We start from the raw sequence: 14,614 nt of genomic DNA, 5'->3' as shown, positions 1-14,614 counted from the left end.
GCCCCACATTTGCACAGATAAACCCAGAGGGCCGGACTCAGAGTGGCGGAGACCGGGGCAGGCAGAGCAGCGGGCACCCTGCGGCACCTCATTCGTGCACAGATAAACCAGACGAACGGCAGGGAGCGAAGCAGACCTCGTAACCCAGGGCTCCAGCTCAGGGAAATAAAGCCTCAAACCTCTGATTGAAAACGCCCGTGGGGGTTGGGGCAGCAGCAGGAGAGACTCCCAGCCTCACAGGAGAGGTTGTTGGAGAGACCCACAGGGGCCTAGGGTGTGCACAGGCACGCCCACTCGGGAACCAGCACCAGAGTGGCCCAGTTTGATTGTGGGTATTGGAGTGAAAGATTGAAAGCCGGAGGAGAGTGAGGCGGGCGCCATTGCTCCCACTCGGCCCCTCCCCCACGTACAGCGTCACAGCGTTGCGACCAGAGCAACCCCGCCCCCGTGAACACCTAAGGCTCCGCCCCTTAAAGTAACAGAAGCGCCATGACAAAAAGAAAAAAAAAATGGCCCAAATGACAGAACACTTCAAAGTTCCAGAAAAAATACAACTAAGCGACGAAGAGATAGCTAACCTATCGGATGCACAGTTCAAAGCACTGGTTATCAATATGCTCACAGACTTGGTTGAATCTGTTCGAAAAACAGATGAAAAAATGAAGCCTATGCTAAGAGAAACAAAGGAAAATGTACAGGGAACCAATAGTGATGAGAAGGAAACTGGGACTCAAATCAATGGTGTGGACCAGAAGGAAGAAACAAACATCCAACCAGAAAAGAATGAAGAAACAAGAACTTGGAAAAATGAGGAGAGGCTTAGGAACCTCCAGGACACCTTGAAACGTTCCAACATCCGAATTATAGGGGTGCCAGAAGGAGAAGATGAAGAACAAAAAATTGAAAACTTACTTGAACAAATAATGGAGAACTTCCCTAATCTGGCAAAGGAAATAGACTTCCGGGAAGTCCAGGAAGCTGAGAGAGTCCCAAAGAAGCTGGACCCAAGGAGGAACACACCAAGGCACATCATAATTACATTACCCAAGATTAAACGCAAGGACCTACATCCAAGATTACTGTGTCCAGCAAAGCTATCACTTAGAATGGAACGGAAGATAAAGTGCTTCTCAGATAAGGTCAAGTTAAAGAAGCTCATCATCACCAAGCCCTTATTATATGAAATGTTAAAGGGAGTTACCTAAGAAAAAGAAGATCAAAAATAGGAACAGTAAAAATGACAGCAAACTCACAGTTATTAATGGCCACACGTAAAACAAAAATGAGAGCAAACTAGGCAAACAACTAGAACATGAGGGTTGTCAATAAGGGAGTGGGAGGGGGAGGGGGGGTAAAGGTACAGAGAATAAGTAGCATAGATGATAGGTGGAAAATAGACAGGGGGAGGATAAAAATAGTGTAGGAAATGTAGAAGCCAAAGAACTTATAAGTGTGACCCATGGACATGAACTATGGGGGGGGAATGTGGGAGGGAGGGGGGTGGGCAGGATGGAGTGGGGTGGGGGGGAAATGGGACAACTATAATAGCATAATCAATAAATATATTTAAAAAAAAAGAAAAAAAAAAAGAATCAGTCATCCCCAGTCCAGTCCTTTGGTGGTGTTAAGGCACTGTTTTGCAGAAACGTTTTCTATCTCATCTCTTCCAGGAATACATAAATACGTATGTATATATCCCTATATACACACAGAGAGATATTTGTGTACACACATGCGTTACATATACAAATAAATATATATAGTATATGTACATGTATTGTATGTGTGTATAGCTGGAACCCAGCCATCAACTTCTCTCCTTTGTTTCTTTTGGTATTAAATACTTAGAATGATACTTATTCAACAAATAGAAAACAAACTTATTTCATGCCTAAGAATAGATACTGATGCTTTAGTATGAAGCTATTAAAACTTCAACAAAGTCTGAGCATTTCTTTATTTTTTTAAAGATGTTATTTATTTTTAGAGAGACAAAGGGAGGAAGAAAGAGAGGGAGAGAAATATCAGTATGTGGTTGCCTCTTTGCACACTATCAGCTAGCACCTGGCCTGCAACCCAGGAATGTGCCCTGACTGCCACCTTTTGGTTCATAGGCCAGCACTCAATCCATTGAGCCACACCAAAAAGGGCAGCTTTTCTTTAATCATATGTAAACTCATGCCAGGTTGTGAGCCACAAGAAGGATTCTGCAATACAGAAACAACTGTCCTTCAGGGTTCTTTGGCTCAGTATTATTTTCTATAGTTTTACTCATAAAAATTTCTTACTCTGTTTATGATGAATTTCTTGGGTTAATGTAACATGTAACAATATTGCCTTGTTTATGTTAAACTCCCCAAAATAATCATTACAGGTTCATTGGAATTGGTTCTTTCAGCTTTATAGCAGCCTATAAATGTTAAAGTATGCACTTACTCTATTCTGTTATTTCCTTTCTCAACCTACATGATGAATTCAGAATTGGTTCTTGTTACCTGTTCTTCTAATCTCTTCAAAATATTTTAATAAATATGTCAAATGTTTTATTACAAAATGTTCTCTTAAGACCTGTTTTACCTTATATTTTAGGATATTGGTGCAGGAAAAGGCAAATACTATGCTGTCAACTTTCCAATGAGAGATGGTATCGATGATGAGTCATATGGGCAGATATTTAAGCCTGTAAGTATTACTATTTTAAAAATTGAAATGAATTTGAAAATCTTATTAGAGATAATAACATTTGTTATCTTGTACATAGATTATCTCAAAAGTGATGGAGATGTATCAGCCTAGTGCTGTGGTGTTACAGTGTGGTGCAGACTCACTATCCGGTGATCGACTTGGTTGCTTCAATCTGACAGTTAAAGGTAAACAGTTTAAAGGGTAATATGAGCCCTGGCCAGGTAACTCAGTTGGTTAAGAGCATCCACCCAATATGCCAAGGTTGTAGGTTTGATTCCTGGTCAGGGCATATGGAAGAATCAATCAGTGAATGCATAAATAAGTGGAACAACAAATCAATGTTTCTGTCTCTCCTCCTCCTCCCTCCTTCCTCTCTTTCTGTTTCAAAATCAATAAATAAAAATTTTAAAAGATTAAATAAAGGGGGATAGTCTGAGAACTACTATTAATCTTGTTACGGTAAGGTCTTGGTCAGGTCTTTTTTTTACTTTGTCAAGTTTATGTCTACATTTATACGGCCTATTGCAGTATCAGCCAGGACAACTCTCTTTTCAGTGTTTTGGGTTGATTCTTTTGGTGTGTCTTTCTCTAAATAATGTGCAAACTTTGCTACTTTTAATTTTTCATGTTAGCCTTGTCTATTCGCTTACTGTTATGAAAGAAGAGGGATTTAGCTTCTTTTTACCACTTCATCCCCAGTGTGTACACACCCTTCTAATCTTGTATCTCCCATTTTTACCATTTAAGTCTGGTGTTTATAACAACTTTGGTTACGGTATTCAGTCTTTACAGTATCATCAATAACATGAAAGTACATTTCAGCTTATCAGTTTTTCTTTATTGCATAACTTGCTCTTTTTGTCCAATATGTCATTTACTTAATTTTCTCTTTACATATTATTAAATAACTAGTGTCTGAGTAGCTTCATATGTTCAGATGCATCAAATATCCTATCAGTTTAACCTTGAAGGACACCTTTCTGATCTGGTCCTATTTGGATGAATATCCTTTCTAGACCTGGTATAAAGTAAGCTGCCATTTGCTTCTCTGTTGTATTGGCTCCCCTGGTTGCTGTTTCCTCTGTCTTCCTCTTAACTTTGTCTCTCATTTTGGTGGAATACATTTTCAAGTGGCTTCCTGAGAAAAGTTATAGGGAGATTAGGAGATTACCTTAATTCCAGCACTTAAATTGATCAAGTGTTGAAATCAGCATATGATAGAAGTCCAGATCAAAATAAAAAAATGACTTAATGGAATGAACTTCTAGGAAATAAAAATAAATTTGAAATTTTACTTAATGAGTTCTTAAAATCATCGTGGATGTTGTACATGATTTTAGAGTTGTTTTCCATGTGATATTTTTGGTAACAAGTTGATACTCTGCTTTGAATTCTCTCATAGATATGAAGAGTTCTCAAATAGAACTTTTTGCAGAATGACTATTGGCCTAAATGTAATTAAATAACTAAACACAGATATTAAAGGCTATTTTATTTAATTTAATACTTGCTACCATACGAGGCAGCATTAGTCATGGTGTAATGTATTCTGCTTTTTTAGGTTGAACTATATAACATTAATTGCCTCTTTTCTTGGTAGGTTAATAATGCCCAAATAGCAGCTGTTTTTTATGTTGAACTTCATATGTGTTGATAACCATCTGTTGCCTCAAAATGCATATGATCTTCCAAAAATGATCTACCAAATGTACTCTTAAGATAATGTATTAACTGTCAGTTTTTCTGCTTATCTCTTTGAAAGTTCTCAGTGCTTTCATAGTTAAAAGCAATAGCTTTTATAATTATAAATTGCAGCATTTTACTTATAATCTATATATTTTAACTGAGTGATAGGATTTCATTTGTATAAAGCATATAAGATTTATAATCCCAAATCTTAAAACTTAAGTGTAAATTTTTTCCACTGCCATTCAGGTTCCTCCAGTCTGCTAAAGTCAGTTACCCCTGGTTTATTTCCATCCTACCTTCATTTATGTTGTGTTCTGTCTCAATCTTCATTTTCATAGATTTTAGCCCTTAAAAAAAAATCCCTTTATAGTCATTTTTATCAGGTTTTGAGATACGAAAAAAGCAAATTTCTTTCTTAAGCCACCTGTCCATACTAGGAAGGTCTGTAAGTTAACTTTATGTTTTGTTTTAAAAAACACCCAAACAGTTACTGTCTTTTATAAGAAAGTCATGTTTTTGTAATAGCAGTAATCAAAATTGGGTTGTGAATTATATAATACAACTACTGAAAAATACTTAATGAAGACGCTCACAGTATATAATTATAAGAAAAAAGGTCACTAAACTTTAACTTGGAAAGAATTAAAAGAGATTCTTTTTAAAAAAAAATAACTTTGGATGATGGAGTTTTAGGTAGGTGTTTTTTTTTTTTTGTATTTTTCAGATATTTTTTTTAACAGGCATGGCTTTATTCTATAATTGGAGGATATTTTTTCTTTATTAAAGATTGGCTGAAGTGCCTGAATGATAATATTCTAAAAAGTTACTAGTAACTTGTAATCAATGATTAAATTATGACATTTATCCAAAGGAAGAATTATGTTTTTATATTAGGTTTACTTTATATTCAAATTTCTACACATAGAAATTTGGGAGAACCAAGATGGCGGCGTAGGTAGACACACTGCACCTCCTCGCACAACCAGAACTGACAGAGAATCGAACGGCAAGGAAGTCCGACACCAAGGAAATAAAAAATAAACATTCATCTAGACCAGTAGGAGGGGCGGAGACAGGCACTGGGGCAGAGAGGACTCACGTGGCCATGGCGGGACCTAGACTGGCGGAGTGTGGGACGTGGGACGAGCGGGGCAGTCAGTCTGACCACTAGTAGACCCTGCAGCCCCATACTCCCGCACAGATAAACCGGGACGAATGGCGGGGAGTGAAGCAGACCGCATAACCCAGAGATCCAGTGCGGGGAAATAAAGCCTCAGATCTCTGATTGAAAACGCCCGTGGGGGTTGGGGCAGCAGCAGGAGAGACTCCCAGCCTCACAGGAGAGGTCGCTGGAGAGACCCACAGGGGCCTAGAGCGTGCACAAGCCCACCCGCTCGGGAACCAGCACCAGAGGGGCCCAATTTGATTGTGGGTAGTAGAAGGAGTGACGAAGTCCGGTGGAAAGTGGAGTGGGCTCCATTGCTCCTTCTCGGCCCCTCCCCCACACACAGTGTCACAGCGCAGCCACCAGCGTTACCCCACCCTGGGGAACACCTAAAGCTCCGCCCCTTTTTAAGTAACAGAAGCACCAAGACAAAAAAAAATGGCCCAAATGACAGAACACTTCAAAGCTCCAGAAATAATTCAACTAAGCAGCGAATAGATAGCCAACCTATTGGATGCACAGTTCAAAACACTGGTAATCAAGAAGCTCACAGAATTGGTTGAAAAAATGAAGGCTATGCTAAGAGAGACAAAGGAAAACGTACAGGGAACCAATAGTGAGGTGAAGGAAACTGGGACTCAAGTCAATGGTGTGGACCAGAAGGAAGAAACAAACATCCAACCAGAAAAGAATGAAGAAACAAGAATTCGGAAAAATGAGGAGAGGCTTAGGAACCTCCAGGACATCTTTAAACGTTCCAACATCCGAATTATAGGGGTACCGGAAGGAGAAGAGGAAGAACAAAAAATTGAAAACTTATTTGAACAAATAATGAAGGAGAACTTCCCTCATCTGGCAAAGGAAATAGACTTCCAGGAAGTCCAGGAAGCTCAGAGAGTCCCAAAGAAGCTGGACCCAAGGAGGAACACACCAAGGCCCATCATCATTACATTACCCAAGATTAAAGAGAAGGAGAGAATCTTAGAAGCAGCAAGAGAAAAGAACACAGTTACCTACAAAGGAGTTCCCATAAGGCTCTCAGCTGATTTCTCAAAAGAGACCTTACAGGCAAGAAGGGGCTGGCAAGAAGTATTCCAAGTCATGAAAGGCAAGGACCTACATCCAAGATTGCTCTATCCAGCAAAGCAGTCATTTAGAATGGAAGGGAAGATAAAGTGCTTCTCAGATAAAGGTCAAGTTAAAGGAGTTCATCATCACCAAGCCCTTATTATATAAGTGTTAAAGGGACTTATCTAAGAAAAAGAAGATAAAAAATATGAACAGTAACAATGACAGCAAACTGACAGTTATTAACAACCACACCTAAAACCAAAACGAAAGAAAACTAAGCAAACAACTAGAACAGGAACGGAACCACAGAAATGGAGCTCACATGGAGGGTTATCAACAGGAGAGTGGGAGCGGGAGAGGGGGGGAAGGTACAGAGAATAAACATAAATGATATGTGGAAAATAGACAGGGGGAGGGTAAGAATAGTGTAGGAAATGTAGAAGCCAAAGAACTGATAAGTATGACCCATGGACATGAACTATAGGGGGAGAATGTGGGAGGGAGGGGGTGGGCAGGATAGAGTGGAGTGAGGGGGGCAGAAATGGGACGACTGTAATAGCATAATCAATAAATATATATTTTTAAAAATCACGTTAAAAACATTTAAAAAATTGCTGAAGTTTTTAATAGTAATAGGTATTAATTTTATAGTCTTCGATAAGAAAATATTCCATAATACCACTATTTAAAGATTTCTTAGTTAAAATTTATTAGCTAACCTTCCATTGTACATAATGTTTATTGTTACTTGATTTCTTTTCCCCATGTAATCTCGCATGAATAGAACATCTTCATGTCACATAATATCTTCTTGTATTAAAGTGTTATGTTTATATTGTAATCTTAATATAGTTGTATGTTTGACTTCTCTATCAGGAACACTTGCTAAAATAGCCAGTATGTCTTACTGGATTTCGTGTATCATTGTGAAAAGTGCTTTGATAAGAAGTTTTAGACTAGAACTTCCTTGAAATTTTTACATTATTTAGAAAAGCCATTTTGGTTGATTAAAACTTTGTGTTTGCTATCTTCTAAAAATTTTATTTTTCAACTATAACAATGCAGACTTACCAGGACCTAAATCTCTTTGTCTTAGGTCATGCTAAATGTGTAGAAGTTGTAAAAACTTTCAATTTACCATTACTGATGCTTGGAGGGGGTGGATACACAATTCGTAACGTTGCCCGCTGTTGGACTTACGAAACTGCAGTTGCCCTTGATTGCGAGATTCCCAATGGTAAGTGTTCTTATTACGGTACTTTATTGAATGAACTGTCAATGTATAAAAATAGATGGATGGATTAGACTTTAAAATCATGAATAGGAGACCAGTCAGTTAATGAATTTACTTTGTATTCACTTTTATACATTTTCTTTGGAAGTATTTCTCAAGTTGAATCTGGATTTTTGTGCATGGATTTGTGTGAAAACTGAGCTTTTAATATGTAACTTTTTTCACTGTTTTTAATAGAATTGCCATATAATGATTACTTTGAGTATTTTGGACCAGACTTCAAACTGCATATCAGTCCTTCAAATATGACAAACCAGAACACTCCAGAATATATGGAAAAGATAAAGTAAGACATCAGTGAATTGTTTTTATAAATATCTGCTATAGCTTTAAGAACCTTTAGAAGGCCAAGTGCAGTAGGTTATTTTAGCTTTTTACATAATTCCTTTGTCCTTTTCCAAAGAATTTGAAACCATAAAATTATTGATTTAATATTTTTAACATAGTGGAAAATATATGGGTTTCATAGCTCAAAAATATTTTAATCTTCTATCAGTTAAAATCAGTTTTTAATTTGTGAGGGGCACTATAATTTTATACCCTTGCCTCCTCCCCACCCCCCAAAGATTTTATTTATTTTTAGGGAGAGGGGGAGGGAGAGAGAGAAATATCAATGTGAGGTTGCCTCTTGAGCACCCCCTGCTTGGGACCTGGCCCTGCAGCCTAGGCATGTGTCCTGACTGGGAATCAAACTGGGGACCCTATGGTTTTCAGATCGGCACTCAATCCACTAAGCCACACCAGCCAGGTCTATACCCTTGCTTTAAATGAAAGTGAAATAAAATGTATATTCATTAAAACATTTCAAAGCTTTGTGTCGAAGAATGAAGTATTTAGAGAGACATGGTAGTACAGGCCCGGATTCGTTTTAGTATAGGCCTGGATTTGTGTTCTCTCTACCACACACTCTCTCTGTGACATTTGGCAAGTTATTTGCCTTTGAGTTTATATTTTCTTAACAATGAAATAATGGGAGAAGAAATAGTACTTCTTAAATTTACAATGTAAATTTTGAGGGTTAAATGGGTTCATAATAGTAAAGTATCAGTGCTGAATGAACTTGTTCCTTAAGTCATAGGTTAGCTAAATAAAATAGGAAATTTTTGACTTACTGTTCCTCTTAACATTTAAAAGAAACTTGAAAGAAAATGAATTTTGTCTAATACCTTTGCATGTGTAATTTAGACAGCGATTATTTGAAAATTTACGCATGTTACCTCATGCACCTGGCGTCCAAATGCAAGCTATTCCAGAAGATGCTGTTCATGAAGACAGTGGAGATGAAGATGGAGAAGATCCAGATAAAAGAATTTCTAGTAAGATGATGCCTTGATGTGTATTCTATTACATTTTTTGGTTTGTTAAAATAACACTACAAACTGAAGGTTTTAGATGCCCAAGGGCACAATGGGTCGTGTTTCATTAACACACTCTTAAATTTGTCTCTTTTCCATTTTTAATCTTACATAGTTTAACTTCCTTATGTCTCAGAGACTGATTTGAGTGTCAGCAATTTCAGTTTATATAACTGTATATGATCAGAAGTTTCTACAAACTATCCACTTATGTATATTTGGGTATAAATTGAAAAATAAACCATTTATTTAGAGTGAGTTGAATAGCCTGAAGCACCTTCCATTTGATTCTACAGTCTCATTTCACCTAACACAAGTGCTAGACTTATAACATAATGGTATGCTGTTCATATAGAAATTGACATATTTGGTAATCATGGTATATTTATCTACTTCCCCTCTCAGCTCTGAAATAAAAGGTTACTTTTTGAATTATGACATCATCCTTGCTTCCTATTAGAACAGTTTTTTTTCCCTCTACAAAGTTTTTTTTGAGATCCCCAAATGTTTTTCATGTTTCTTTGAATTATTTCTTCCTATATCAAAGCTAAATTCTTAGTATTTAACAAACCATGCATTCAGTTCTAATCTTCAAATTAGTAAGTATCTGTTACTCTGTACTTTTAAATGTAATGGCTGATTAATACCTTTGTACAAGAGTGTGCTTCAACAGTTGTAAAACTTATGACTACTTTTGTTAAAACTAGAATTAAAAATTTTTATATGTCAGTTCGAGCATCAGACAAGCGGATAGCTTGTGATGAAGAATTCTCAGATTCAGAGGATGAAGGAGAAGGGGGTCGTAGAAATGTGGCTGATCATAAGAAAGGAGCAAAGAAAGCTAGAATTGAGGAAGACAAGAAGGAAACAGAGGACAAAAAAGCAGGTGAGTTTTTTTTCCAGTAAATGTGTCTTAAAATTGTAATTTTTTACAAAGTGAGCTGCACTGTAGGTTTTATGAGATCCTGAAGTCAGTTATACAAGTATTGGAGGTGTGCAGTGCTAGGTAGGTGACTTTTTCCCCACTGTCTTTTATTTAGAGCTCTCTAAATGTTATTAATCACATTTGCTTTTGTAATGTAGGAAACCTTACTGCCTTCTCTTGGTTTATATGGGCTTAATAACATAGTGAACATTGTACTGTGATACTGATTAGGTAAGGGAGAAGACAAAGTGATTATAGATCCATTTACAGTCTGTGAGCAAAACTGAAATCTAAGATAATTTTCAATTCCCTAAAGCTTATTTGCTGGGAATAAAACACAAGAAGATTACATTATCCTTAGAACAGTTTGGTCATTTTGGAAAGTACAGAGAATAGACTTTCTTTAGAAATTGTTTGAAGAAAACATAAAAACTCTAAAGAAAGATAGGAAGGGATATTCATAGCATTTCTTGACACATCTAGTTGTGTTCTTTTACTTGTGGATTTACTCCTCGAATATACTGTTCTCTACCATTTTATAATTTTAACTTCCCAATGTATTATAATTATGGCTTCAGTCTGCTCTTCTGTACTGATTGGCATCCAGAAATTGTACTTGTGATTGAGGTAAGAGGGCTTGGACTGTAGCTGTAGGATTTTTTCTACTATTTTTCTTTTTTTCCTCACTGTCAGTGTGTCATCTTGTCTGTCCTTTTTTGGTTTCTTCTCCTTTACAAATCTTTTTTCTTTGCTTTTCTTCCAAATGGGAAAGTAGGTACACTGGGGTGTTCGTCTTTCATTGCTGTGTTAGCTAAAAATGATAGTACCTCTTGGTCTGGCATTATGGCCTGGCAGTAGATTAATCTTAGCTCCACACTTCTATTGCTGATATTAATTGATACTTTTTTAACTTAAAGTTTCTTATAATATTATTCTTACAGGGCCTTGCAATTGTTAAAATCCCTTGGCCTACAGATAAAATATTACCATAAAAACTCTTTTAAAAATTTAAGTTAGGGCCATTCCTTTTCTTTCCTTCCCTAATCCTGTTTTCGTACTTTTTAAATGTACATATCCAAGATTAAGCCAGAAGTCAAAACAAACGTTAATGTCCATGTTACCACAAGTTTATATTCTAGCCGAGGCCAGTCTCATAAAATGTCTATGTAGAATACTTAATAGCCATATTTATAATTTATTATATCTTTATTATTAGGTCATTGCCTCACAGCTTTGGTTATTTGCTTATTTAAAGAAAATGTTCAGGCCCAGCTGGTGTGGCTCAGTGGATTGAGGGCTGGACTGCAAACCAAAAGGTTGCCAGTTCAATTTCCAGTCAGGGCACATGTCTGGGTTGCGGCGTAGATCTCTAGTTGGAGGCATGTGAGAGGCATCCACACATTGATGTTTCTCTCCCTTTCTCCTTCCCTTCCCATCTCTAAAAAAAATAAATTTAATAGGAGTCATTTCAGTTTTAAAAAATAAAATAATCACATTTGGGCTTTTTTTTTTTTTTTTTCCAATCTTGAATTACTACCATTACTCCTAACATTTCATTTGTTATTATGTTAAAGTTTCAGTATTTATAATGAGGATTAAAAACAATTGATACAAACAATAGGATTTAGCCTCTGCTATGTCTTTGGGCTCATCAAATTCTCCCTTCTTCTGACAGTACTCCAGTCACATTGGTCTTTCAGTTCTTACCACCAACCTGCTAATTCCTTCTGTATCAAAGTTCTTTTTTTGTTTTTGTTTTTTAAAATATTTTTAAAAGATTTTCTTTATTTCTAGAGAGGGGGGAAGGGAGGGAGGGAAACATCGATGTGAGAGAAAAACATCTGTTGGTTACCTCTCACATGCACCTTGACTGGGGAATTGTACCTGCAACCCAGGCATCTGCCTCAACTGGAAATCAGACCAGTAAGCCCTTGCCCTGTGGAACGATGCCCAACCAACTGAGCCACACTGGCTAGGGCATTGTGTCAAAGCTCTTTTAAGTTTTCCTTCTGTTCAAGATACTTCTCCCCTTTTTCACCCACGAGCTATTCTTCAGGAAACTTTCAAATATCACTTTCTGTAGCCTTTTCTGATCACCAAGCGCTGTGTTTATGTCCCCTGGCTTTACTGCTTCATAGCACGTACTCCATCTGTAATACTGAGATCCCACAGAAGCAAAACTTCCAAGAAGACAAGGACTGTTTGTTACATTGGCACCATGAACTTCTGTCATTTAGCATAGCACCTAACACAAAGTCTATTCAGTTACTGAATTCATAAATGGTAAAATTATATATGACAGCTTTTTATCCTGTAATTAAGGTACACTTTAAAATGTGTTAAATTTCAAAAGTATTTTATATTTCAAAATAGGTTTCAGTCTCTTCTAATTTTTGTTTATAGATGTTAAGGAAGAAGATAAATCCAAGGATAATAGTGGTGAAAAAACAGATACCAAAGGGTAAATTATATTACTTGTTTTTATGTACTATACAAATAATAAACACAATTACTTGGGTATGTGTTCTTAGAGGTACTGGACTGAGCCTGAGAACATCAGTAAGCTGTAGCCGATGCTCTGAATTTTTGCCTGTGCTGGCACATAAGACAACATATGCCATCATAACCATCAGTTTATATGTCATCTATTTAGTTGCCCATCTGTCATTGAGGTAGCTTGCTAAAAATCACAAAGATCAATACTAATCAGTGTTGTAACTGAAGAATTTGTATTCTTTTACATAATTTATGAGACCCTTTTTGCTATTAATATTTGTACAGGCACTTAATGGTCTTCCATGGTGCTTATTTCTATATATAGGACTTCATCCTTTTGTGAGATGGGTACATTTAAGAAACTCTGGGCTAGCCTGTTTTTAAAAACATAAGACTTTTATTCTCAGAAAGCTTATTTAACTGCTTGAGCACACATAATGTGCTAGCCTTTATAGGATAACTTGAAAAAGATTATAAAACTACTAGAAATGTTAAGGTAGTCAGTTAGTACTTCAAATACTAAAGCACCATTATTAGCTTTTGTGTGTGTTGGCATGAGTGTGCAGGACCTGTATTTAACTGAGATTGTACTGTTCGTAATATTCCATGTCGCCTCTTTTAACAGAGCCAAATCAGAACAGCTCAGCAACCCTTGAATTTGAAAGTCTCTTCAGTTTCAGAAAACATTAAAAAATGAGAAAATATTGGGAAGAAAAATGTTTCTTTTTGAAGACTTCTGGCTTCATTTTATACTACTTTGGCATGGACTGTATTTATTTTCAAAATGGCTTTTGTTTTTGTTTTTCTTGGCAAGTTTTAGTGTGAGTTTCTAATTATGAAGCAAAATTTTTTTCCACCATGCTTTATGTGATAGTATTTAAAATTGATGTGAGTTATTATGTCAAAAACTGATCTATTAAAGAAGTAATTGGCCTTTCTGAGCTGATTTTTCCATCTTTTGTAATTATCTTTATTAAAAAATTGTACTTGGATTGTCTTGTCTGTTTTTTTATAGTATAAAATTCTTTTTCAGAGAGGAATGACATAACCATTTCTGTAGAATTAGAAAACATGAGAGGTATAAGATACAGATTACAACTTCAAAGTCATCCATTTACTGTTTCTGCAAGAAAGAGTATTTAAAGTAGTTATTATTTTTAATGGAATGGGAATTCTACCATCTTGTCCTCTATAGGTTAGTTCAGCGGTGTCAAACTCATTTCACTGGGAGCCAGATCAGCCTCGTGGTTGCCTTCAAAGGGCCAAATGTAATTTTAGGGCTGTATAAATGTAACTAGGGGCAAGGAGCTTGCACTGCCGCTGGGTATAAACAAGATACCGGGCCAGATAAAACAAAGTGGAGGGCCGGATTAGGCCCGCGGCCTTGTATTTGCCGCCTGTGGGTTAGCTAGTCAGTATCAGTGATTTGACATCTCATTATAATTATCTCTGAAATTAATAGTACAAGCTATATGATTGTATAGTACACACTAATAATAGGCATTATCTTTGAGCTGAACCAAAGATTCCCCAAAATTGGAAATTGAAGCACTGAATTGAAAGAAGGAACCTGTAACTTTAATACAGATTCTGCCAACCCCTGCTATATAACAAGTAGACGAGTTAATATAGTTGTTTGACCAGAACTTTCCTGTATTTATTTTAAGCAAATGAGGTAATTTCTAAGATGTACAAAGGGGAAAAAATATTTTAGGGACTTGCCAAAATTAGTGAAATATCTCTTTTTGGCCATGCCCAAATTGATTCTTTTGAGATAAAAATTATAGAATGCTAGAAGACAGGTCAGTCAAAATGATTGTAAGCGCAGTGTTTAATGAGAGTTATTTCAGGCATTGGCAGAAGTCCCTGGATTTTTGTAATGAACAATCATCCAGCCGCCTTGATTTAACAGATTTTACTTCGGGCATGTTTGC

At 36.6% G+C, this 14,614-nt stretch overlaps 1 protein-coding gene across 2 annotated transcripts in view; it reads left to right on the top strand.

Annotated features, from left to right (window-relative positions):
• Positions 1-13,672, top strand: part of HDAC2 (histone deacetylase 2) — a 34,455-nt gene extending 20,783 nt beyond the window's left edge. Inside the window, exons 7-14 of one of the 2 annotated variants that reach the window (XM_024551824.2) lie at positions 2,590-2,682; positions 2,762-2,870; positions 7,707-7,847; positions 8,082-8,190; positions 9,090-9,220; positions 9,990-10,145; positions 12,588-12,645; positions 13,306-13,672. In XM_024551824.2, the coding sequence (XP_024407592.1) occupies positions 2,590-2,682; positions 2,762-2,870; positions 7,707-7,847; positions 8,082-8,190; positions 9,090-9,220; positions 9,990-10,145; positions 12,588-12,645; positions 13,306-13,336 (828 nt within the window). In that variant the 3' untranslated portion in view covers positions 13,337-13,672. The remainder of the gene's footprint in view (positions 1-2,589; positions 2,683-2,761; positions 2,871-7,706; positions 7,848-8,081; positions 8,191-9,089; positions 9,221-9,989; positions 10,146-12,587; positions 12,646-13,305) is intronic. The other variant, XM_045188688.3, reaches the window with a different exon arrangement.
• Positions 13,673-14,614: the final 942 nt, after the last annotated feature.

This window comes from Desmodus rotundus, chromosome 11 (genome assembly GCF_022682495.2).
Source record: "Desmodus rotundus isolate HL8 chromosome 11, HLdesRot8A.1, whole genome shotgun sequence".
NCBI lineage: Eukaryota > Metazoa > Chordata > Mammalia > Chiroptera > Phyllostomidae > Desmodus > Desmodus rotundus.
This window is presented reverse-complemented; position numbering and strand designations above follow the sequence as displayed.